This window comes from Bombus vosnesenskii, unplaced genomic scaffold (genome assembly GCF_011952255.1).
Source record: "Bombus vosnesenskii isolate JDL3184/JDL3185 unplaced genomic scaffold, Bvos_JDL3184-5_v1.1 scf7180000016263, whole genome shotgun sequence".
In the NCBI taxonomy this organism is placed as follows: Eukaryota; Metazoa; Arthropoda; class Insecta; order Hymenoptera; family Apidae; genus Bombus; species Bombus vosnesenskii.
In genome coordinates, this window is record NW_022884332.1 from 1631336 (window position 1) to 1657361 (window position 26026).

Here is a 26026-nt window from a genome sequence, read left to right on the forward strand (position 1 = left end):
GCGAATCTTATAGCAACAACTAATTTGATATTCTTCCTAATAAATTGTTGAGGTTATTCGGTGTGTAAACAGAGAAAACACGTGGATAAATTGTAAGGTAGAAAAATATATTTAAATAGAAGTGAATAAGTAAAATACAATTTGAGCTGGTCCAGATCCGCACGCTAGCTGTGTTACCTAATAACTGAAAACCCCGAAGCCAACGTCGCCTGTCTACTGTTTATGGCCTGACTTCGTCGCAGTCTTTTGTCTACGCGCTGTCGATGGCTTCAGTGCTTGAGAAAACTAAAAAGGACCAGATGTAAAGTTTTCTTAGAAGTGGTAACCACTTCAACATAAATACTTCCTATTATTACGGTACATTTTTATAATTTCTATAATCAAACAAACGCGACAACTAATTTCATCTTCTTCCTCACAAATACTTTATACTATTGCGTTATTTTGCGTTTCATATTTTTACATTCTAATCGGACACGCGAACTAAAGTACTAGTTTGACGTTACTCTTATCCAATAGAGAAAACTCGGGCAAACTATCGAGTTTCCTAATTAATGACTAGAGGAAAGCAAACACCGTTAAGACATCCCTCGCAATTCTCTCGATTTGGAATCGCGACAGCGAGATTCCTCTCCGTTCGAGCAACAAACCGTTGCGTCACGCGCAAAAGCGAAATAAGCGGGAAACATCCGTTCCAAAATCCACGACTTATCAAAATTCCAAAGGTACGCGACACCGCTGCCGCGTACAGGCCACGCATAAAGCATAAAAGCCCGCCACACCGGCGAAGGAAACGGGTTAAAACAAAAATACCTCGCCTCCGGGGCTTCAGAAATATATTTCGCCGGCGTGTGCTTGTCTCCCGTTTTGCAGTCTCGAAGTAGCTGTCTCGGCCAGCAAAGTGATAAATTCGTAGAACGCATTAAATTTCGGCTTGTACGTTCGAGGTAACGATATATAAGCGATTCGAGGGAAACGATCGAAATACAGTATCGAAGAAGAAGAAGAAGAAGAAGAAATAGAGAAGAAACGAATAGCGAAGGATAGAGGAGCAGAGAAAAATAAAAGGGAAATCGTTGGCTGACTTTTCGAACCGTTGTAACTACCTCATTGTGGTTTCACGGAATCTCGTCTCGATGCCGGTCATCCATTCGAACGTAGATCGATAGAGATCGTTCTTTGTTCGCAGAAACGTCCCTGACTTTCTTCGAGCATGTTCGCTTAATACGACCTTTTATTACGCTTGATATTTGGATGCTGGCCAGTCCCCTCAATGTCCATCAACGATAGAGATGGAATTTTCTTCTGGTTTCTTTGATTTCGTCCGCCTTCTCGTTTGGTTCGTGTAGTAAACTTTGGGGCAGTAGACCGCGTATTTGTATGCTAATTTGTATTTCCGTGGACGCGACGAAGGAAACGGAAACTAAGCGAATAATCGCTGTGTCTGTTGATATCGTTTTAAGCAGAATTAAAATAGAAAGTCAAACTTTAGAAAATTATTAATTACTATTAATTACTGTTGATTATTAACGATAACAGATACGATCGAATCTAATATGATTCAAGGAATGCAATTTTTCGGAGAATTAACAAGTAAGATGATTTTGTAAGATTATTACGGATACAGATTTTTTTGCTGCGTTAGCTTTGCAAAATGAATTTCCTCGCGTCGTATATTACGAGTTCTGATTTTTGATAATTCACGTTTAGTAGTATTTGGTCCCTTGTAATTACGAAGTCTCTTAGTTTTAAATTATAATCGAAGTCTGTGGATCGTGGACATTGGAATCTCCGTTCTTTCAATGCTATACCTTTGAATTTTTTGATCTTTGTACCCAAGGATCTACGCAACAATCTACGCCCATATGAACACGCTTTCACACGCGGTCAGGGAATAAAATCGTTCGATATTTTTATCCCTGAAATTAGTCGTGAAGTTACACTTTGCCAAAATTAAAAAAGATGTCTGAATACTTTTAGACGGTGGCATATCTGCAGGATGTTCATTTGAAAAGATCGCGTGCAATTATCACGAAAACTACGTGTTTCAAGAAAAAATAATTTTCCTTCTTCTCCTTCGAACGTAACAAAAAGTGAAATAACATTTTATTTTAACAAATATCTGTAGTATCGTAAATATAATATTATAATGATGATTTATTTACGACGAATGGATTGTACAGATTTTAATTAATTACAATAACGTATTATGGTCTAGACAACGCAATAGTTAATTTCTAATTCTCGTCACAACGGATTCAACGCTCTCTCTCTTTCACGCGCAACACTCTCAACGCTGGCAACACTCTCACTTCTTGATTTACACTCTCCGACTCCTCAAAATGGTGTACTGCTCGCCCTTCGATCTTCTTCGTCTTCTCTCGGAGACGACCCCCCACTACGCTCGGATCACGCCACCGTTCGCGCCTATGATCGCGTATGCACCTTCCTTGTGTATGTGAAAAACGAACCGAAGGCGAATCGACGTTTCTGGAACTATACGCTGGTCGCTACATTGTATGCATTTCGCCGGTCCTATACGTCAATCAGTCCGCGGCACTGCGTTATACTATCCCGAGAAACTCGAACTTAAATATATGATGGACTAAGCGTATGCCCCCCCCCCTCGTTTTTTGATACTACATATCTGTCAAAATGAAGTCCGATAAGAAAATCTTTCTTCCTTTTCGTAATTAATCGTGGAATAAAAATCCGTAAAGAAGACGTATAAAAAAAAAATAAATAAAACCTTCGAATAATTTGCCGTTCGAAACCGCGAAACTTTTCTTTCAAACATCTTTTCCTAAAATGCGTAACTTTCCAGATAATCGGACGTGAGGTTTTCAAACGAACACCGTGTACATCTGAGAGGTTAACGAATGGAGAAAACTGCACGAAGGTCTTTTACGATGTTTTAATAAAAACGTCCGGTGGATGTAAATCGCGAGACGATTCCGTATCGATGCGAAATCGTGAGAGATTTTTCGACGTTGGACGACATGTAGTCGTCGTAGAAGCTAGCCGATATTGGAATTTTTACGAGGGGGTGTTAATCGGGAATGGAGAAGGCGGATCGAGAGAGAAGGATCTTGTCCCGAATGGAATTCATTTTCGAGGATTCGGCGTTACCACCTGGGGTTTTTGATTAAATTTTATTTATGTTTTATGCACGCTTGCCGACCGGTTTTTCGACGTTTCTATCGTTCTTCGTTCTGCCAGAGCCGAAAGAAGGCGGAGTATGATTTCCTGTTAGATAAATTTAATTTGTGTAAAGGCGATGGAATCTTGCTCTTATCAGCATGTTGAAAGAAAACGAGAATAAAATGATACAATCGCGAGATCTTTAATTTATTAAATTTAAGAAGCTTCTTTTAATAACGTTAAACTTGCTTTTAATAGTTTTGTTTTTTCGCTCTTTAAATCGCGGATATTTGAATTTTCTTCCTGCGTTATTAATATTCTTAATTTTTAGGATCCTTGAAAAACTATTTTCGTTAATTGTTCTGTTATGTAAAATACATGACATTGATAAATAATATGGCATATAAAATACAATATTTATTATAATACTATTTTATATTTATTAGAATTAATTAGATCATTTAGGATTAATATTCTTGATTTTTAGGGTCCTTGAAAACCTATCTCCGTTAACTGTTATATAAAATAATATTACAATAAATATTACAATATTTATTATATTACAATACTATCACAATATTTACTATAATATTATTAATATTCTTGATTTTTGGGGTCCCTGAAAACCTATCTCCGTTAACTGTTTTGTTACATAAATTAATATTACAATAAATATTGTAATAATGCTCGTATATTATAATTGCTAATTATAAATGCTTATAATATTATATACATACAATGCTCATAGCAATAAAAAAATTGCATCTGTTGAATAATTAAGCTAAGCACAATCTAAGTGTAGACGATTCGGTATTGGATAACGATCTATATTAACAGATTCGCTGTCGAGAATAGAAGAGAAAATGTCTTCTCAAACTGCGAAGACAAGTCGAAATTTTATATCTTACCCATATTCCTATAAGAGCACAGGAAATTCGAAGGACCGCTCTCTCAGGCTTGCAGCTTAGGAGCTAGTAGAAAAGCGTATGTTGTATCAGACGCAACAATGTTACCGCAGTCTGGCGAGTAAGTAGCGCGAGTTCCCGTTTGGTCAGATACTAGATACCACTAAACGACGTTGTTCAGCACTCCAGTGTTTCTCCTTCTTTCGTGTACGGTATCTAACCGTGTTAATCCCTCTTGTATATAAAACGACTAGTGTACTCAACGCTCTGTATTCTGTTCGGATTTTACCCTTACTAGTTTTATATTTTACTATTTTACTGTTACCAGTTTATTATTGCTATTAGCAGTCGACCTATAAAACTTCTTCATCTAGTATCCATTCTTCGAATGATCTACAAATAATTGTATGTGGAATTTATATTAATTTAATAATCCAGTGACTTCGAAGATTGATTTAGATATAGAAAGGAGATATTTTTAACTTTAATATCGTATTAATTTGATATCTTTAAGAATATGTAAAATATTTATAAAGATAGTTATCTGAAGAAATATCGAATAAAAAATTTGGAATTGCTGATAGATTGCCATTGTATATATCGTTTCATATTTGCACAATAATTATAAGAATAAATATTGTATAATAATTTCATATTTTAATCTTCTTCGTTTTATTTTATTAATTTGTCATTATCCTTAGTAATTGTTATATCGTTAATTCGAGCACGTGATTCTTATAATTTTGTGTTTTTCTAAATGAAATTTATGATAAAAGGTGTGAGATTGCGAGATAAAAAATTTCCTCCGCGCGTTATTAATTTGAAAGTTTTTAAATAACAATCCTTAGGAGAGATATTATTTAATAAATTTTCTTTCGATCAATAAGATATCATTTTTCAGTATTTTCTACGATGCAACGCAATTTCTTCTGGATTCACGTTCTCCACAATTCGGTGTAGCGAAGCTTCATCCTATCGAGAAAAGAAAGCTAAGAGCGTTGTTGGAAAAATCTGTTAATGGAGGTTTACGTGTGTGTAACTATGAGACCTTGCTCTCAGTGTTTCAATTACTATTTCTTCTTTGCCGATTCCATCCGGTCTCAACTTGGGATGCATTAAAAATGGGAGTTTGTCCTCCACGTAAACGAATTCGGACAGGTGATCTTCCTCTTTAATCAAACTACTTCGATCGATCATTCTGTTGGCAAGAGGCAATTCGTCATTTCTTTGACGAATTGCCAGCGGTGACACGATCTTGTTTGACGAACAACGACGCGAAAATCAACCATATACTCTGCTCCCGCATTTAATGTGCAAGCACGTATTACAAATTAATTCACAATTACGTTCGAACGTGTCCTGAAATTTTTGGATCCAATCAAGTGGACAGATTTTTTTTAACGTTTTATACTTATTTTGTCGAAATATACTGTAGCACTTTTATTTATTAATTTATTTAAAATGGATTAAACAGGTGTTGGTTAAGCAGAAAACGATGGTTATTTAACGCGAACTAAATACAATAACGTACTATAATTAAGATAACTAAATAATTAATTTGCAACTCTCGTCACCACGGTTCCAACGCTCTCTCTCTCTCTCTCTCTCTCACGCGGACCACACTCTCTCGACAACACTAATGAAACGTAAAATAAAAAACAAAATCGAACACTATCACTAGCAGCACTATTTCTCGGACTTCTCAATTCACACTCTTTGGCTTCTCAACTGACACTCTCCGACTTCTCAACTCACACTGACTGTTAATTCGTCTTTCTCCCTTGGCATTCCTTTGTCCTTTATCTTAGCCCCACCACGCACGTGTTTCGCAACCGCTCGTGGCCAGAGTCACGTAAGCCTTTTCCGCTAAACTATTCGATCGAAGGACCGACGATACATCTGTCGCGTAAACTTGAGGGTTAGGTTATATAATAAAAACAAGATAGCTGAGCCGTAACACAACTATTAACTTTGTTTTTTATTAAACTTTATTTTTCACTTAATATTCACAATTGAGTATACACTGATCGAGTACGCGACTGGTCTAAGTGTAGAAACCGCTAAAGATACATTGGCTATTCTAAGGATCGAGAATAAGTGAGTTTTACTGACGATACTGTGTCTGAGGGAAGCTAGAGGTGGGTGTGTCTAAGGACACGGGACCATCGGATTTGTCGATGACTATTTTGGTTAAGAAAGTGAGGGCAGTAGACACCGCTTCCGATTGGATAATAAGAAGGTTGGTGGACCAGGAAGGGTTTTAGCCGCCCTCGAGAGAAAGTCGTTAACGAAAGATACCGAACGTGAGGAAAACTATCTTTCCCGTGTCAACCCGTAGCAAACTGTTGAGATATGTATAATTTTCTGTGCTGGACTGGGTTAAATGCGTAGTAGAGATACTTGTATGTGGGTATCAGTGTATGGAGGTATGTGTGTGCGCGGCGTCTCGAAAACAGATGAATGTAAACTAGAGTAACAGTCGGGTATAGAAGAAAGTGCTGAGACGCGTGCAAGTTAGTTATATCGATAAATATATAAGAAATCGTCCATAAAATAAATGTATTACTATTCTAATATTAATCCCAAGTATAAATTTAGTGTTCCTATAACATTATTTCGGCTTCAAAGATCCATAATTCTCAACACAAACAATAAACGTAAAGGAAAGCTGAAACAAAAGATACTTGTTTAGTTTGAAAGATCTTAACTATAAAAATGCCAAGATCCATGGTTGATTCTCAAAACTATTGAGGATACGCGCCAAGGAAGTGGAGACATCTGGCTGCCATCTTGTCCGCGATGTGTGGCCTGATCTCTGATGTGGATTAATGTTACACATTGTTGGACCTATCGGCACTTAGGCTTTCTCGCGATATTGTTTATGGTTCACTCGATATCTCTTAGGCCTTTCGTCCATAATACTACAATACGTTGATATACATGTAATAACTTCTTCTAGTTTGACAGCAATGTAATTTCATCAAGTAGATGACCGTAACGTTATCGTGAATTTGTATAATAAATTCCCTACTTTTATTTCCATTTCGTGTTATTATTCGCTATTTATTATCAACTGTAGAAATTTTTGTTCTTCAATTTGAATAATTTTATATCTTTCCGAATCCTTATGACGATCATCGGTGATAGAAATTTCCCTCTAAACGTTATCGACTTACACGATCGCTCAATTTTCACTTGCCAAAGAAATTCTTTCGGAATAATAGCTTCTTTATGGATTATTGTTAGCCAGGATATTGTCACGACCGGCACACTTCAAACCCGATGGACTGATGATGGAGATAAAGATGTGGCGGCACTCGGCGACAATGTTTATCGCCAAAGTGCCTAATGAGCCATCGATATCCCAATGGTTCTTTCGCCGAATGTTCTAGAAGATGGCGTGCGTGGCAACGGTCGCGGACGTCTAACAAACTCAAAGACAGTGGGGATATTGAGGGGTGACAAAAGAAAAATAACCAAATTCGATCGGAAGTCGAGCTGTAAGAGTCAGTCTTGAAAAGTCACGCTTAGAGGTCGGAAGCAAATTGTAAACCAGGTGTTAGAAAAAGAATAAGTTCCTTTTTTTTATTTTTTATCTTAAATTTGTCTTTTTATTTTCTTGTGTTACTTTATGTGACAATATCCTGATCAATTAAAAATATTTACATTATCGAAAAAATAATGAAATGGAATTACAGAATGACTAACATGCTGGAATTAATAATCATTGATAATCGCAGATGATAATAATCGTCGCAATTCCATTGCTCTCGGTTCGCTGTAACAAATGAAATTAAACAAACGCGAATACTCTAAAGATAATAATCATCGCTATAATTTTATTCCTCTCGGTTCTCAATAACAAATATGATAAAATTACACAACCACTAACAAACTAATCATATCGAATCATCGTTATAATTTAATCATCATCATTGATAATCGTTACGATTCTATTCCTCTCAAATGTCGATAACAACTGTGATAAAATTAAACCATCGTTGTTAAACTGAAATCAATAATAATCGTTACAACTTCGTTTCTCTCGGTTCTAAATAATTCCACGAAAAAAAAAACTGAATTTCTCTGTGTTCGATCGAGGACCGGACAGAGGACAGAATAATTGGAAAAGAAAGATAAAGCGATCCCTTTTTCTCCATCGTGCACTCTGACGTGCTTTGAAAAACTCGTACCTTGAACAGACGTTTCGCGAAAAGGAATTCGTGCTCCTTTGACGAGGATCATAAACTATTCAGCTCCTGCAGCATCGCGATGACAGTTCACCGTGTCCCTGGGAATATTTGCAACTCACAGGATGAAACAGTAAATTATTTCTGGACGAAAACATCAAAGCTTTCTCCGGTCCTCTTCAGTTACCATTGCTCACCTTCAGCTCTTTGGATATCGCGTTCCTTTTCTCCCTTTAGAGAATCCCTGGCTGAGAGTGCGCACGACATTCCCGGTTGGATTACATTTTACATCCAGTTGGATTATATCGGCGAGATACATTTCCGGCCGCTATTATAAAATCTCTGTATTCAGATGGAAAGTAACGATCGAAGCAATTTTATTGTCACTCCAGATATCTTTGAACGTGATGTACGGATTCGTTCGTTGATCTGCCATAATTTAGCCTCGGCTTCAAATAACATCAAATCGACGCCTTCACCATTGTCACGACTGGCACAGTTCAAAACCGGAGATAAAGATGTAAAGGCACTTGGCAACAATGTATATCGCCGAAGCGAAGTGCCGAATGAATCATCAATATCCCAACGGTGTTTCCGTCGAATGTTCTAGAAGATGGCGTCGTGCGTGGCAACGTCGCGGTCGCCTAACAAACTCGAGGACAGTGGGGATATTGAGGGGTGACAAAAGAAAAATAACCGAATCCGATCGGAAGTCGAGTTGTAAGAGTCAGTCTTGAAAAGTCACGCTTAGAGCTCGGAAGCAAATTGTAAACCAAGTGTTAGAAAAAAAAAAATAAAGTTGCTTTTTTATTTTTCATCTCAAATTTGTTTTTTTTTTCTATCTTTTTTTTGTGTTATTTTACGTGATACCGTCTTCTCGACGTCGAAAAATCGATTACTACGAAAGAAATATTCGAATTGAAAAACTTTCACGATCACAAATTCTAATCTACGATTTATCGTCGATATACAGGGTGGTTGGTAACTGGTGGAACAAGCGGAAAGGGGATGATTCTACGCGAAAAAAGAAATCGAAAATATAGAATAAAAAATCATTTTTTTAATTTTTCCATCGAGACAACGATCTACAGTGAGATCCGTTATAACGAGACGCGATAAAGTGCAGGCGTACCGAGCGAGAATTCAAAGTCGATTTTCTCGAAAACAAAGCCTCAAACGAAAAATTTTTATTCTATATTTTCGACTTCTTTTTTCACGTAGAATCACCCCCTTTCCGCTTGTACCACCAGTTACCAACCACCCTGTATGTTTTCGTGATTATTGGAACGAAAAATACACGTTGTTAAGACATTTATCGTATGTTTCGATAAGGTAGCAGAAAGAGTTAGATAGACATTGGCAAATACCGGTGTGCACTGTGGGATTTCATTCTCAGTTTGACCGTTATAACTGCGAGTTTAGCCGGTCAATCGCTTGATTGAACCATAGTCTGGATTTGGCTGAGGTTACGACCGAGAAAGATCTTCGATAACCGAATCTCAGGATCGATGAAGCTCTAATCAAGCTGATTCTCGGGTAATGGGACGGAAGGGAGTTTGGCAGTAATTGGGCAGAAGTGAAATTAATTAGGACACGTTTATAGAAACGTATTCAGACCTGTTTTTGATCATATCTGGTGCGTACTCTTAGGGTTTTAAGCGATAACGTTATTCATTTCGTTTCTTCGGATTGTGTTTTTCATCGATAAGCATTAAATATGTATTTGAACAATCCTTTCGGCGAGGAATTAATTATTATAAATTTATTAATTCGTTCATTTGCAAGTTAAATTTGTCTGTTAAATTGTGAAATTTCTTTAATTATTTGTTTTATTTCATTTTGTATTAACAGACCTTTAAGCGACAAATGTTTCAATGTTATCAATTTAATTGAAGAAATTTAACAAACTATATCTCTGATACATCATTTTTTCACGTTCTTTGTAACAAATCGTCGAAGCCAAAATGAGAAAAGTTTACTTGCCAACGTCAGAGGAATTAAGTAAAAAACTTATTCTCGACTTGGTATTTATGGCTCGTACGATTAGCTACAGAACCGTCCCTAATGGCAGTCATAAAACCATGATCCGCCAGTAAATTGTTAGAATCATATGGCTCAAGTTTACCTGGAAGGATCCCAAAACGTAATTTCACCTCGCTACTGGAAAAGACGTCGAGGAGGTAAATTCTTCGTAACTAATGGAATTCAAATTATGTATATGTGTCTACATAGCTATATATGTATACGTTCATTCGGTAACTGGGAAACTTTCAGCCTCCATAACTTTGAAAATATTCACATTTTTCACACGCGTTATATACACACGCATGTAAGAAACGTGATATCAATAAGTACGTCGTTTAATCTTCTTCTTCAATTTCTACTACGTGATTTAATCAAATACCTTCGATATGAAATTTTCTAATATCTTTGGATCTGCAAAAATTCTATATTTCTAAACCCATATTTTTACGTATTGTATTTAAAAGTTTTCTATGTATCTGAAATGTTCAATCTTCAAAAATTGCATTTCTTTTTCTTCGGCCTTTGCAACATTCTTCTTAACATCATCTCCGGATTGTTTCAGTATTATTTATTCACTGTGAATGTTTATGCGAGTTCAGGTTTCTCTATGTACAACTAAAGAAAGAAATAGAATTTAAGTAAATATTTGTTTCATTTTTAAGCACTATAATGTATATATTTATTAAGGACAGAAAGTGTAGTAGTTTAAATTGGCAGAGTTCTCCAAGTTTCGCTCTTTTACCATTGTATTTGTTGTTCTACTACATCCTATGTGTTCCATTCAATGATTTTTGTAAAAAATACAACTTGCAGATAGCATAGAAAAATATACATTTATTCTTTCAACTTCTTTAAATTTTATAAAAACTGTCAAAAATACAGTTCAACGATCAATGGAACAACGACAAATATTTGTTCAATTTTTAAATATTATAATATATTTATTTATTTATTTTTCGGTTTCACAGCCTAGAAAAAGGACTTGGCTTACATATTTCTGACTCTCGCTCGTTCTCATAATTTAATGAGAGCCTCCAAAGACCCACACTTATCCAAACCGCCATCCCAAACACACGTATCTCATCTTGTATCTAATACTAACACTTAAACATATATATCTTCGTTTCTCTATACACTATACATATACGTTACTTAATCTATACACTGTCGCATAGCTATGTTTAGCTTAGTTCAATACTTAAAATACCACAAACAATACAAAACACAATAAAATTTGCTTTACCTCTTGTACATTCTTACGTATTTAAATCGCAGCCTGTAAATGCACAAATATCTGTCGTTGTGGATTTTCATGTATTTACGAGAAACTTAAAGGTAGAGGAATAGAATGCATACGATGTATTAGGTCGTCCGAAAAGTTTCTTTCGTTTTATAAGAAAATAACGGATGCACAACATTTTCCGTGTTATATTATTTTATCGAATTACGTATGATTCATTTCGTTCTATCAAGATAAAGATTGCAACGTTCGACGGATTAGGTTTCATGTTTGTATAAAGATACGTTGTCGTAAAACACGCGTCTGTAAAAGAAAGACACTCTCCGGACAACCTGATATAAAAACGTATATAACGCATCCAAAGTTAGATATTTTACAACCAAGACAAATTCCTTTCTCGCAGTTTAAATTCCATTTTTCCTATCGTACTGGAAAACATACGAATTTCTATAGATTATTCGCCATCTATTAATCATCCGACATCAAAAGCTCCAACATTCCTCTGACCGGGAATGAATGAAACATTCAAATATTTTCCTCCGCCCATGGAATTCCACAACCTTCGAGCTAACTTACTATTATCCCAGTTGTTGGAATGTTCTTCGATAATTGCTGACTAACCACCGATAATCGAACCGGTGTTCCAGTGTGGCGGTCAGAGCGGTGTCTGGACAGCAAGCGTGATCATACTGTCAATCGGAAGCTGGGTCGGGAAAGTTGGCCCACGACCAGCCGATGGCGAGACTGCACACCTGACATCGCCCAAGGAAAGGTTGGAGACCGTGCGGCAGGTTCTTTCCGAGGTGCCTTTGATCGACGGCCACAATGATCTGCCCTGGAACATTAGAAACTTCGTTCACAACCAACTGGCCGAATTCGATTTCGACAAGGATCTACGACAGGTCGCGCCTTGGAGCAAGAGCGCCTGGAGTCAAACTGACTTGGTTAGGCTACGTCAAGGCATGGTCGGCGGTCAGGTAATTATCTTAATTACAAATAGTCCGATTATCCATCGACGGTGCTTGATAATTACGGTTGGCTACGAAAGATATGTGTGGTGTATAAGTGTCGTGTCCGTGATGATTTTGTGGCTGGTGGCTGTAGATGTCGCTGCTGGGGGTACTGCTATATTTTCTTCCTATTTGGAATCGTGGAATAAAAATCGAACTTCGGTCGCTGGGATTCGATCCCGCGTTCCGAACGTTCGTAACCTAATGAGCTAACCACTGCGCTACCATCGTCCGTTAGTTGTTTACGTCGAGTGGCGGTATTTGTGCTGTCGAGTGCCGCCACAGATATTTACACGCCATTGCGTCTATTATGGTATTCGAAAAACAGACCTAATTGGTTAGGTCTAAGCATGTTAAATTTCGTATTATTTTGTAGCAACTTCGTGTGACTATCGAAAATTTCATACTATGAAAATGAAACGTAGAACCTGATTAAAAGACGTTTAATTGGAAAATTAAGCTCAATAATTTCTTAGCCACTGTGATATTACGTTAGGTATTTAATTTTGAGCGTTTCAGGGACCGAACTATCCGTGTCTCTTGCCTGCTCCATTCTGTGTATATTATCTGCTTTGGTTTGGTGTATGTTCGAAACAATTTGATTAAACGAAGCGACTGTTATTGGCACAATGAAAGGATTTCGATCCGATTCATCATAACATATCGACGCGTTAACGCATCGATTTAACGCGTGATTCGTGAAAGTTGATCAAAATAATTTTACACAGATGGAATTAAAAAGACGTGTGATAAGGATGATCGTCTCCCTTCGCCTTCGCAGATCCGCTCAAACGTTCGTTTCTGTTCACTTTTTTTCTAGTTAATTATCTGGAGAAAAAAAAGATTCGAGAATTAAATTCTCGAAGCGGTAAATAAATAAATAAATATCAACAAACGTATTCGATAAACGAATAGGGAAGAGAATTTGCGTTTAAAGTTCGACTCTTCTATTACCCGATCAACCACTTCCTTTGCTCCAGACTTAAAAATATCAAAGTTTAAAAATAGCAAAGTGTCTGAAGAATAAATCGGTGTTTACCATATAATTAAACACAGAGGTTACTTCGGGTTACTCGTCTGGGACAAGTTGAATGCATCGATTAACGTCACAAAGCCTTGGAAACTCGTCACGCTCGACCATGGTGCACAAACACACGTACACGTTGTGTACAAGCGTACCGATTTACCCAGCAACATGCTTACAGCCACGTAACCAAAGAATTACGGAAAATTAAAGGAGAAATATTTTCGCAGCACGTTCGCGCATATTTCTCTGTGAACTGAAAAACTTAGGCAAAAGAAGAGAATAACAAAACAAGCCGGCTAGCTACCCAGTGAAATTCGTTCAGTTGTTTATTTGGCCAACTAGAAGGAACGTTGTAATTAATCAGCAGCCTCTTTGCAGGGCCGATCTGCCTCGGTGCATGAACAGTTTTCCCAAACTTCCTCGATCTCACGAAAACGATTTTGCTTGCACACAGTTTCGATAGTAGTTGAACGATTACCATGCAAAACTTTTACGTTCATATCGTATGTGCTGTATAAAACATTTAAAAATTTTATTAGCATTGCAACGAGACAGGTAATCACGATTATACCCGTAGTATTTGTAATCAATCTAAAAATGTATGTAGTATCGTGGAAACAAAGGCTTGTGGCGGCACTCGACAGTAAATACCACTACTCGACACTAACTAGTGTCGGACGACGGCAGCGCAGTGGTTAGCGTTTTTGGTTACGAACGTTCGGAACTCGGGTTCGAATCCTGGCGACCGGAGTCCGGTTTTTCTTCCACGATACAAAAATCCTAAGCACACAGAATAAAATTACCCTCCATAAGACCGCGTAATAAAACCCACAGCCTGGTCCCTACGGAATCCAAATATGGGGAACAGCAAGTAAATTATTCCAACATTGAAATACTTCAACGCTTGCAATCGAAAACGCTTAAGATCCATTATAAATGCACCCTGGTACGTAACCAACGAACTAATACACTATACTAACACTAAATACTAACACTAAAACTACTAGAACCAGCCAAAATGACTGGTCTTTTAATCCATCTGGGACCATAATCCCTAAACGAGGATTATTGACACATTTATAAAATTGTAGAACCAGTCGTTTTGACTGGTGTGGTATAGCTAGTGTTAGCATCTAACGATCGATGCGGAATTTTCCTGATAACCGATATCACCATATCGAATGAAACGCGGTACAAATTTTAAAAACTTGTGGGAAGTTGTAGAAAACGAAGAAACTGGTTAATTGGGGTTCGATAAACAGATTGCAGGACCCTTTTACACTTTGACAAGTACCATTCATTTTCACTGGTATTGGTATAAGTAGCCTTGCTACAAAGTTATTTTTACTTTGAATACATAAAAAACAAAATAAAACTCGTTATATTATCCTTTTAGTTATCGTTGCGAAAGTCATTACATCATTGCGGGGAAAAAAAAATATGACACGAAGTAGGAATTTTAAAATAAAATAGTAAAACCAGTCAATTTAACTGGTGTGGTAGTTTTAGTGTCAATTCTCATCTTCGATACGCCCATAGATGGGGGAAAATAAGATTCGCGAAGGAGATTAGTAAAATACGTAATCGTACAAGAAGTTTATCCTTCGACCTTAATCCACCCTATAAAACAACCCTCTTTTGGCAAACTGTAGCTTATTATCGTCGATATCTCCCCTATATCTCGCGATAGCTTTAACGTTTTTTCCCCCTCGAGTTGGCTGATCCTTTGAACAGGGATCACCGGCGTCAAACAAAAATTCTGATCGGATTATTTGCGCCGAAGATGTGGTTCCGTAAAACAAGCATAATCCTTTGGTATCAAGGCGATTTATCGGGACAGAATATCAAAGATATGGCGAACTAAACAGATTTAACGTATTGATCAGTCGTTGAATCTGAAGCGCCCGGAGCACGTTTATAAGCTCGATCGTGACCTGCGGTGCAGGCGGCAGGACATTTGACCTCTCGCGTGTTTAACCTATTCGTCCGAAAGTGCGATAGGAAACGGAACGTTTCGCAGTTGAAGAGAACAGGTGGTTCGTATACACTGTCGCACGAAAATTTACAATCGTGCGGCGTTTATTGTTAGTCGTTTGACCGTTTTCTAATCGTAACTAAGTTTTGTGACAGCATATGTTGGATTAATACGTTATAAAATATAAAATAAAGGAATATAAGACTTTTATATATATATTAGGTTGTCCGAAAAGTTTCTTTCGTTTTACGAGGAAATAATAGACGCACAACGTTTTTTGTTTTATATTATCATGTCGAATCACGTACGATCTATTTTGTATTGTTGAGATAAACATCGCGATATTTCATAGACTTGGTTTCAAGTTTGTACGAAGATGCACTGTTGTAAAGAACACGTTTGCGAAAGAAACTTTCCGGACAATCTAATATAACATAGAATATTAATATACAATTTTGACAGTTTAATATTTGATTAAATTTGAGTTATCTTTTATTCAGGAGGAATTACTTATATGTGTTATATCCAAAAACATTGAAACGTACGGATGCTGCAATGGATCACTTTTAGAGGAGGAATTGTTATTAAATCTTCCTAGTTATATAAAAACACTCCATTTGTCGTTTATGAGATTTAACAGTTTTTATGTAATTTGCAAAAATTGAAAGAATAAATGTATATTTTTATATGCTAGTAGTGTTTTTTTAATAATATCTTTGGATGGAACATATAGGATGTAGTAGAATGTCAAATACAATAGCAAAAGAGCAAACTTTAGAGAAATTGTGTCACGTGTCATATGTTTGTCACCATATATTTATTTATTGCAATATATGCCCTTTTCTCAGAGAATATTGATCTCAGAACTAAAGTGTATTTTCTCTGTATGTAAAATTATTCTGCCAATTAAAGTAATTACTCTTTCTGTGCTTAATGGATGATTAGAATTTGCAAAATGAATATTTAAAAGATTGAATAAAACGCTACTGACACGTAAAACGTCAAAGGGAAAGTTGCTGATGAAATGTTAACGTACACTATATGGGAAAATTCATAATGAAAAGGGGAACACTGAAAAGAACCGCATCCGGAATACTTAATTGCAAAACCGTTTACCAGAATCTGTATGTCCACTTCATTAAATTCCATTCGACTAATTTCGCTCTAACAGAGGAACCATTACGATGAAACAGCGTTGCAAATAACCTTCCATGTCGATTGAAGAGAATAACTTCTATACCCTGCTTACCATTGGATTACCGTGAAAGTCTTTTCCAGTCTCGTTTGCCTACGCTTTAAAACCTTTCAGAGCTTAAAAGCTGTACGAAAATAAAAAGTAACGCTTTCAGTAATTACTACCAGGTATAATAAAAGCTATCTCGAGAATATTGCTGTATTACACAAAAAGAAAGGAAACTTTCAGCTGGATCGCATCGATAACAGAAAAACATATTTTCTCCAAATATCCAGTTTCCTCTAAGACACAAATTTTCTTTGGTTCGTCTTTCGCTATTAATGAAAGCAGATATGCACAGAATGTATCGTCACACATTTATACATATTCGTGTGAACACGATTATTTATAACATACTAAGTACCTTCATTTTTTAACATCTTTCATAAATTAACAAAACAAAAATTAAATTACGAAAGAAGAACGAATAAAATCAAGCAATTGTACGGTTTCTTTTAAAATTTCTTGAAAAATACCTATATATCACGGCTCTAAAGTAAATATAAACGCTTGTTTATTTATGATAGAGTATAATTCGTTGGCAAAATTATAAACTAAGAGACTCGGACGTTGTTCTTATTCTTGTTAGCTGCCGTACAATATTTATGTCGCGATAAAATTTATTTATTTTCGAACACGATTATCTAACAAAAAGCGTTACCATTTAAGGAATACGTTGTCCTCGACTCGTTTGAATGTCAAACTACGCAGAAACATACAAAACGATACATTTCTTTACGATGGAGAAACTATACTGATTAATTCTAGTTAAATTTCATATCGCGTCATACGGATACATATACCATATGATATATTTGTTTGTTATTTCACAGAAACTCCAAGCAAGTAGTAAATACTTAATCTCTAATTAGTTTGCCATTAATTATCAATATTTGATACTATCAATACGAACGATACTTAGGAACGTCGGTGTACATAGGAAACGCTCGCAGTTTCATACGAATCAGAATACGCAGAAGATGAAAATCGGAAATAGCTTCTGCCTATTTACTTCTCCATTAATTAATAACATTCTGTACCGTTCATACAAACCCACGAAATTATGCCCGTGCGATGTTTACGAACGATAGCGTACGTATAGAACGTTTGGAATTTCACGCGAGACAGCGCGCAAAGGGCAGAAATCGGACGGACGGTCGACGCAATATTCGTCGTTCGGTGAGAGCCGTTTGAAATCCGGCAAGCAACGTTTCAGCGCAGCGAGCTGGATATACCCGGGAGCGGCAATATTAAGAAAGACAAGGCTGCCGCGAGATGACACAGAAAACGTTGCTTCTTCGCCAAGGTAACCGTGTAACGCGACACACATAATGAAACACACGGCAACGATAGTGTGCACTAGCTGGCGAAACAGAAAACGGCCCGATATTACGTTGCACAAACACGAGCAAGCCCGATATCATCCCTCTCTGCGCGTTGCGCCAGCGTTTTCCACCGCAAGCTCGTTACCGGTTCTCCAGGTTTTCTGACTGCTTCTTTTTACGTAGCAGCTACCTAGCCGGTTGGCTTTCTTCCTGCTCGGCTGTTTCTCGTTTTTCCTCTTCTCCTTTTGCCACGTTCGCGCTGGATATGCCATTACCGCGCCACCCAGCCGAGCATTCGTCGCAGCAACCAACGATCCTGAGAATCGTCAGCGGAATCGCGACGCGTGTCCCCACCTACGAAACGTACGATGGAATTTAGAGAACGAGATTGTACGATGTTTCGCGGTTTAGTTTTCCACTCGGTTGAAGATAGTTTGCGTTTTAGGAGACAACACGAACGATCAACTGTGGAGAATAATAACGTTAGGATAAAGCAGGTTTGATGGAGTCTGGCAAACTGCAATATATTAGCGTAAGATCTTCACTATAATTAGTTTATTTACAATAAACGGATTAAACAGATGTTGGTTAAACGGGAAACGATGATTGTTTAACGCGAACTAATCACAATAACGTATTATAATTAAGACAACTAGATAGTTGATTTGCAACTCGCGTCACCACGGATCCAACGCTCTCTCTTACGCGGACCACATTCTCTCGAGAACGCTAGCAACGCTATCTCCCTGACACTTCTCGATTCACACTCTCTAGCTTCTCAACTCGCACTCTCCGACTTCTCAACTCACACTGGCTGTTAATTCGTCTTTCTCCCTTAGCGTCCCTTTGTCTTTTATCTTAGCCCCACCACGTACGTGTTCCGCAACCGCTCGTGGCCAGAGTCACGCAAACCTTTCCCACGAAACTATTCGATCGAAGGATCGACGTTACATCGTTGGGCCAGTCGGCACTTCGGCTTTCTCGCGACATTGTTTATAGTTCGCCCGATATCTCTTAGGTCTTTCGTCCACGATACTACATTAGGTTGTCCGGAAAGTGTCTTTCTTTTACAGACGCGTCTTTTACGATACAAACAATACAAATTTTAATAAAAACACGAAACCTAATCTGTCGAACGTCGTAATCTTTATCTTGATAAAACAAAATGGATCATACGTAATTCGATAAAATAATATAAAACGGAACATGTTGTGCACCATTATTTCCTTATAAAACGAAAGAAGCTTTTCGTATGACCTAATATCTTTTAATTCAACTTTGCACACCGAGTAGTCAAAGTTGTAGGTGACTACATCATTAGTCCGTAAAATCAGAATAAAACTCGATTTATCTGAATTTGTCGACGGGCAAGTAATTTATGTAATTGGAGTTCGTTTAATAGGAGATCACCGATTTTCCTCGTTACCCATTATTTTTCCTTCGTATAATAGGGGCTCGCGTTCAGACAAGTGAATCGAGCCGGCAGAAGTTCGGCTGATCGGACATTAACTGGAATTTCGTTCGAATAAATGGAGTCCAGATGAACGTGGTTCTACCGTAATAACGAACGAATTGAAAAATATTGTGCACTTTAGATCTAACGAGATTAGGGAGTGCAAGTAAAGCCTAAGAATTGGAAAATGCTATTGTCCATTTTAGGTCGAGTAATTGTCCATTTTAGATCGAGTAATTGTCCATTTTAGCGAGTAATTTCAACATAGAAATTCTTCGACGATTCCAATCAAAAACTCTAAGATCCTTAATAGATGCACCTTAGTATGTTACCAACGAAACGATACATCGCGACCTTAAGATACCTACAGTTAAAGAAAAAATATCCAAATTCGGTAATAGATATAACATAAGAATTAACTATTGGGCTTATATAGGCTATAGGCTTACTATAGGCCGTGTTCCTAACCGTCTTCCTTGGTACTACAGTGTCGCAGACAGATCGTCTTACATGACCCTCGAGATATACACAAAATAGAGATAAACGCATAGTTGTCGTCAAGCAGCGAGTTCTAGAAACATCGATTCGCCTTCGGTCCGTTATTTTACACAAAGAAGGTGGCATACGTGATCATAGGCGCGAACGGTTGCGAGAACCGAGCGTGGTGGGGGTCGTCTCCCAGAGAAGGACAAAACCGAAGGGCAGTCAGTGGCAAATGAGGATTCAAACGGAGTGTATCGAGAGATTCGGACGAATAAAATCCAAAACAAACTAATTGTATCATCGTTAAATCATTTGTGACGTGTTCATTATAATTTTAAATATTGTTGGAAATAGAAGCTTATATTAACCCTGTTAATTCATTTGAACTATCTCTGTTATCTTAATCGAAACAGGGGAACGACTGATTCGCGGCGTCGATTATCAGAATTGTAGCAAGAAATTCCTCGCGATCGCGTTTTTTCGCGAACGTTCGTAACACCACTAGTTATTCAATTAATTGACACGACCGATTAGATCCGCAGGTTAAAAAGACATTACCCTTTAGATTTAAACGTTAGATTCAGGTGGAACCAAACATACGATAATCATTTATTATTCACGTTATAGAATAATTTACTTACAATTCTCAATGAAAATTGATTGTAAGCTACTTCCAAATAAAAAGAAAAAGGTCCAACCAGAGAAAATATCAAGAACTGTCGTAGAAACAAAGTGATATGTACACGCCAGCGAATTACGATAATAACAAGTTAACAACGTTGAACGAATTTCTTATTTTCTTACGAGTCCATCTATGCTGATAGAAGAGTATTACGAAAATTGAATCAGAAAATAAGTTTCAACGAACGTGTAATTCATTCGTTTCCAGTTGCACTTGTTTCTCCCTAAGGAAAACAGAAGTCCGCCACAAGGAACCATAAAGGAAACCAATCTCCGCTTTCAGGCGAGGACTGTATACGTAAGAGAAAACGGAAGATGAAAAAATGTTCTATGTTCTGGTACATCATCTTCCGTATATTGCGTAACCACAACGCAACAATTTTCTTTTTCGATGTCCCTCCTATCAGCTTTGCATTTTCTGTCTTACACGACCAACTCTCGTCTTCAATTTTCTGCAAATTCAATTTATTCTGTGGCGAAAAATAATTTCCTACTTGCCCGGACAAGACGAGTTTCGATTACGAATAATCAAAATGAAAATAAAAATAGATGGAGACGAAGATAAATTATCGAACTGTTTTTTAACTTCGGTATGCGTGTCAAAAATTTCGATTCGATTCGTTTAATCATTTAACGAAAGCAACGGAGTTTCACCTGCTATTTATTTATTATTTATTATTCATTATTCGAAGCTTCCGCTCGTCGATAAAAATTCATTACTCGTTGCGTTGTTCGAAAACAACGAAAATATCAAACCTAAGAGGAAATCGATATTTCAGAGAACGCGTGAAAAATGTTATATCATTGTCCAGTCTTATTATTGAAATGAATCTAAAAATTGTGAAACCAATAAAACTGCAAATAATCGATCGCTACTTCCAAAGTTTCATCGTCACTGAAATTTCAAACTTAGAAAGCTCCGTCGTCGTAAAAATTCTTTGATATTCGTTATGATCCATCGACGCGTTTCGTTACGTTCAAAGAATTCTGAAAATAACTGTAAATTTGAGATCGAATTAAATTAGAAAATGGATACGACGAGAGACAACGAGAAATTGACATATTCGTATCTTCATTTTTATTCGAAATTGAACCTCGCCAGTTGCTATAACTATATCGTTGCAATCTTTGTGGCCCGATTAACCGCAAGTTACAACGAATTTTCATGCAGACGATTATTTATGGACGCTACGTGATACCATATTTGCGGTACGATGAATCACGAGCGTAGAACCACCCTCGTAAAATTTGTCACAGTTTCGCAGGATAAAGTAATACGTAATAAATTGGAGTACAATAATGGACAACGATCTTATTAAACTGCAATAATGAACCAAAATTCGAGCAGCGTTCCCCATCGATCATCAGACGTTTTAGTTGAATGTGTTGCGAACTCTGTTCACCCAACTTTCTCAGCTGACTGATATAATGGATTACGTGATAAAAGAGGGAACGTATGGAATATAGGTAATTCAAAAATTTATCAAAATATTCTCGATCTTGCGAGTTAATCATCGAACGATATAAAAATCGATATAAAAATGCAAATCGTCTTTTAAACCACTAAATGAGAGGGGAACGAAGAAAATTAAAAAGTATATGGTATAGAGAAGTCAGAGGAACGTGATACGCTAAAATGTAACGTATAGTGAAAAGCAATTGAATTAAGATATTTCTAAAAAAGCTAAAATATTAATAAAATACAAAGACCTTAAAATATGAAAATTGAAATGCCGGGAGTATCAGCGAAATTGCTGAGATATTACATCCAAAAATAAGAAAATAATAGCGACATAATACATCAACGTCAGGCGCTACGTGTCTTTCAAACAACGACGAATTACTTTGTTCTAAAAACGTGCGGAGAAACGAAATTAGAAATATCGTGAAAGATTCTAAAGGAGATATAGTGCGGTAAACACGCGGTTTTGACTTTCTCAAAAGAGAAAAGTTTCGTTCATTTTTCGCATACGTACGTTCCTTGCAAGTGTATTCAGCGTCGACGATATTTCTCCCTCCCTTTCTCTGCTGTTCCTAATTAACCAAAGAATAATCCGGCTCGTACCTTGTTCACAGTTTTGGGCTGCTTACGTGCCGTGCGAGTCGCAGCATCTCAACGCGGTCCAGCTGACTCTGGAGCAGGTGGACCTCATTAAGAGGCTCATAGAGAAGTACTCGCAACACATGCAGTTCGCTGCATCTTCAACGGGTTAGTATCTTTCACGATTATCCGAAACAGCCACAAATCTGAACTCCACCGCTTCCTGGCTACCCTCTGTTTCTTAAACAGACGAATCGTTAAAAAGAAAGAAAAATATAATAGGCGTGATAAGCGTGATAAACTAAAGAAAAAAACGAAATAGCAAAGATAAGTGACTACGATGATTAACAAGAAAGATTTGTCTTTACACTTGGTCTCTCATTATGTTTTTTTTTTTATTATTTAATTTATACTTTACAATTTGTCCAGCTGGACGTACACTATGTTAAATAGGTGTTTTTCTTTGTTTTCTTCAAAAGAGGATATAACAAACTCGATGAGTTAACACTTAGCCAACGGAGCGCGCATTTTTTCCAAATTCATCGGGGACCCGATATTACTGGCAGAAACAAAAGAAATCTAAAAATTATTTAAGGACGGAATGGGTTGGAGGTGTAGGCGGGAATCATAGGTAAAAGTAAAAGCTTATTGAAGGTGACTAAAGATAAATAACGGTTGAACGCGAAATGAAAAATTCATAGTAGAACCTAATATTTTTTACAATTAATGGTACATCGTTCGATTCTAACTTTATTTTTTAGTCGCAAATTGACAGTGTAACTTTTGATTAATTTTAACACCACACTAGATTCGATGTACTTTATTATATATGTGCTATAAAAGCAGAAAGAGGTTGGCGCGATTAATTGGGGCAATTCAGGTAAGCATAACTATTAATAACAACAAAGCGAAAAGAAACGCGTTGCTAAAGAGTGAAAAGGGAGATCTCCCCTCTGCGAAGAACATCGTTGCGTGACCAAACGGGGAGATCTCCCTATTCGGTTGGCACCGAACACTTAACAGTTGGTTAACAGTCTAAGTTAACACTTAGAAGGGACAAGACCGAGGAAATAAACAATTCAAAAGATTAAGAAACGTTTGCCCGGTACATAACTCAATACTATGTCTACAAACGAGATTGTACAGATGATACTGACTTAATTTTCAGAGATTCTGGATGCTCACGAAAGAGGCAGGATAGCTTCATTGATTGGGGTGGAAGGTGGGCATAGCCTAGGAAGCAGTTTAGCTGTTTTAAGAACACTGTATCAATTGGGTGTACGGTATCTCACGCTCACGCACACTTGTAACACACCGTGGGCGAAAAGTTCGTCGGTGGAAGACGAAGAGGAGGATGGTGAGTAATATAGATGAACTGTGAATATTTAAGTAAATTTACCTTTCTACGAACGTAATTAAAAAAAAAAAAGCGAGAAATAAACAGAAATTAGCTTTATCCAATAAATGTTATTACGAGTGTTTTATATATTTCTTGAAATTTCTTATAAATATATAACAATCTAGATACAAAAATATTTGCAATGGAACTTTATTTTGTGTTGAGATTGTGTAATAAATGTTATTACGAGTGTGTTTGGGGTGTTTTATATATTTCTTGAAATTTCTTATAAATATATAACAATCTAGATACAAAAATATTTGCAATGGAACTTTATTTTGTGTTGAGATTGACTGGTAGAATATAACTTAACTGGTAAGAACACATAGAAAATACGGTTCAAGGCAATATGATTTGCAAGTGATTTTACTGCTAGCGATGAACGAATGTCGAATAATTAATAAAGTACAATATGGTGAATTTAATTTGTCGAGGTTGACTGCTAAAGGAAAGAGTGGATGCATTTGTAATAGAAAAATATATTGAAATAAGTATAGGTATAAGTACAGGTATAGTGTATGCTGATTCAGATCCTCATTCTTTCAGTGTTACGATACAATAGAAGAAGGATGATAGGGAGCACGTTCATATATTTATGGCAAAGGACATTAGCAAAAAGTTAACTTTGCTGTGTAGCTCTAGCTGAAGGATACAAGAAACAGCGATAGAAATCTACCTATAGCTCTTTTGTTTCTAGACCTTGCAACCCAAAACAAAACTTATATTCAAGGACACAGTAATATGCACCTCTCTTTATTTCAAGTTTTTTCACTGAATTCTATTCTCTTCGTAACAGCGTATTCTCCGGGTCACGGATATACAAAAGAAAAGGTGTAGAGTTTTTCTCGAAGTAATTACTTCAACATTTTTCACACTGAAATGACAATGAAATTAAAAATATTCGATATCGCGACTATCGCGTACATATCCAATGAAACATAGTATATTATGTAATCTTTATTGTACTCGTTACTATATTATCATATTATATTATATAAGCTATAAAAAGATATAGTAATAGCATAACACGATCGGAAAATGAAAAATTCCAAGTTTCGTTGTATCAGGGAGATAAATGTTTCGACGGTAAGTAGAGAGAGGGAGAAAGCTAAGTTCTCGTTTGTTTTAGGAGGCGGTCTAACGGCGTTCGGGAAAACAGTAGTTCAGGAAATGAATAGGCTGGGAATGCTGATAGACCTTAGTCATACAGCGAGGGCAACCATGAGGGACGCTTTAAGAGCCAGCAAAGCACCCGTCATTTTTTCTCACTCCTCGGCCTTCGCTATTTGTAATTCCTCGAGGAACGTTCCCGACGACATTTTAAGGCAGCTGGTAAGCAAAAGCCACGTTATTCCACTGTTTTCCCGTTTAATTAAATTTAAATTAAGATAAAAATTTCGCTGAAAAAGATTAATATATCGGAACGAGTAAGAAAATAAATCTAATTATATTCAAATTATTAAAATTACCGATCCTCCCTCGAGAAGAGAAAAAGATAATGGAAAGACACATTTTCAGGAGCAGAACGAAAATTAAATTCAAGTTTCATAAAGCAAGAGCTTTGGTATTAAATAAGAAGAAAAGGCAGCCGACAAATAATAAAAATTCTGAAAATTTTCTAAAAGATATTTCGAACTGAATTATCATCTTCGTTGTTGGAGAAAAAATAGAGACATACGTATACAGTGCAGTGAATAATTATAAACTCAAACCTTATTTTTACATTTGTCATGACATTGGAAGAAACATCGACGAAATTGTCTGTATAATTTCATGTTACAATACAATACAAAACTGACGATGCAACAAACAAAAATTGTCTTCTTTCGAAGTCTGAAAAATATTACAATCTTCTCTTAAAATTGTGTATTCCACTGCAAAAAAGATATAAAGTCAA

General features: G+C 36.8%; 1 protein-coding gene across 2 annotated transcripts in view; it reads left to right on the forward strand.

Annotated features, from left to right (window-relative positions):
* LOC117242087 (dipeptidase 1-like) overlaps window positions 1-26026 on the forward strand; it is a 238391-nt gene that overhangs the window by 202640 nt on the left and 9725 nt on the right. The window contains exons 2-5 of one of the 2 annotated variants that reach the window (XM_033508461.1): window positions 12149-12478; window positions 22766-22898; window positions 23899-24087; window positions 25262-25461. In XM_033508461.1, the coding sequence (XP_033364352.1) occupies window positions 12149-12478; window positions 22766-22898; window positions 23899-24087; window positions 25262-25461 (852 nt within the window). Of the gene's footprint in view, window positions 1-12148; window positions 12479-22765; window positions 22899-23898; window positions 24088-25258; window positions 25462-26026 lie in introns of both variants that reach the window. The other variant, XM_033508460.1, reaches the window with a different exon arrangement.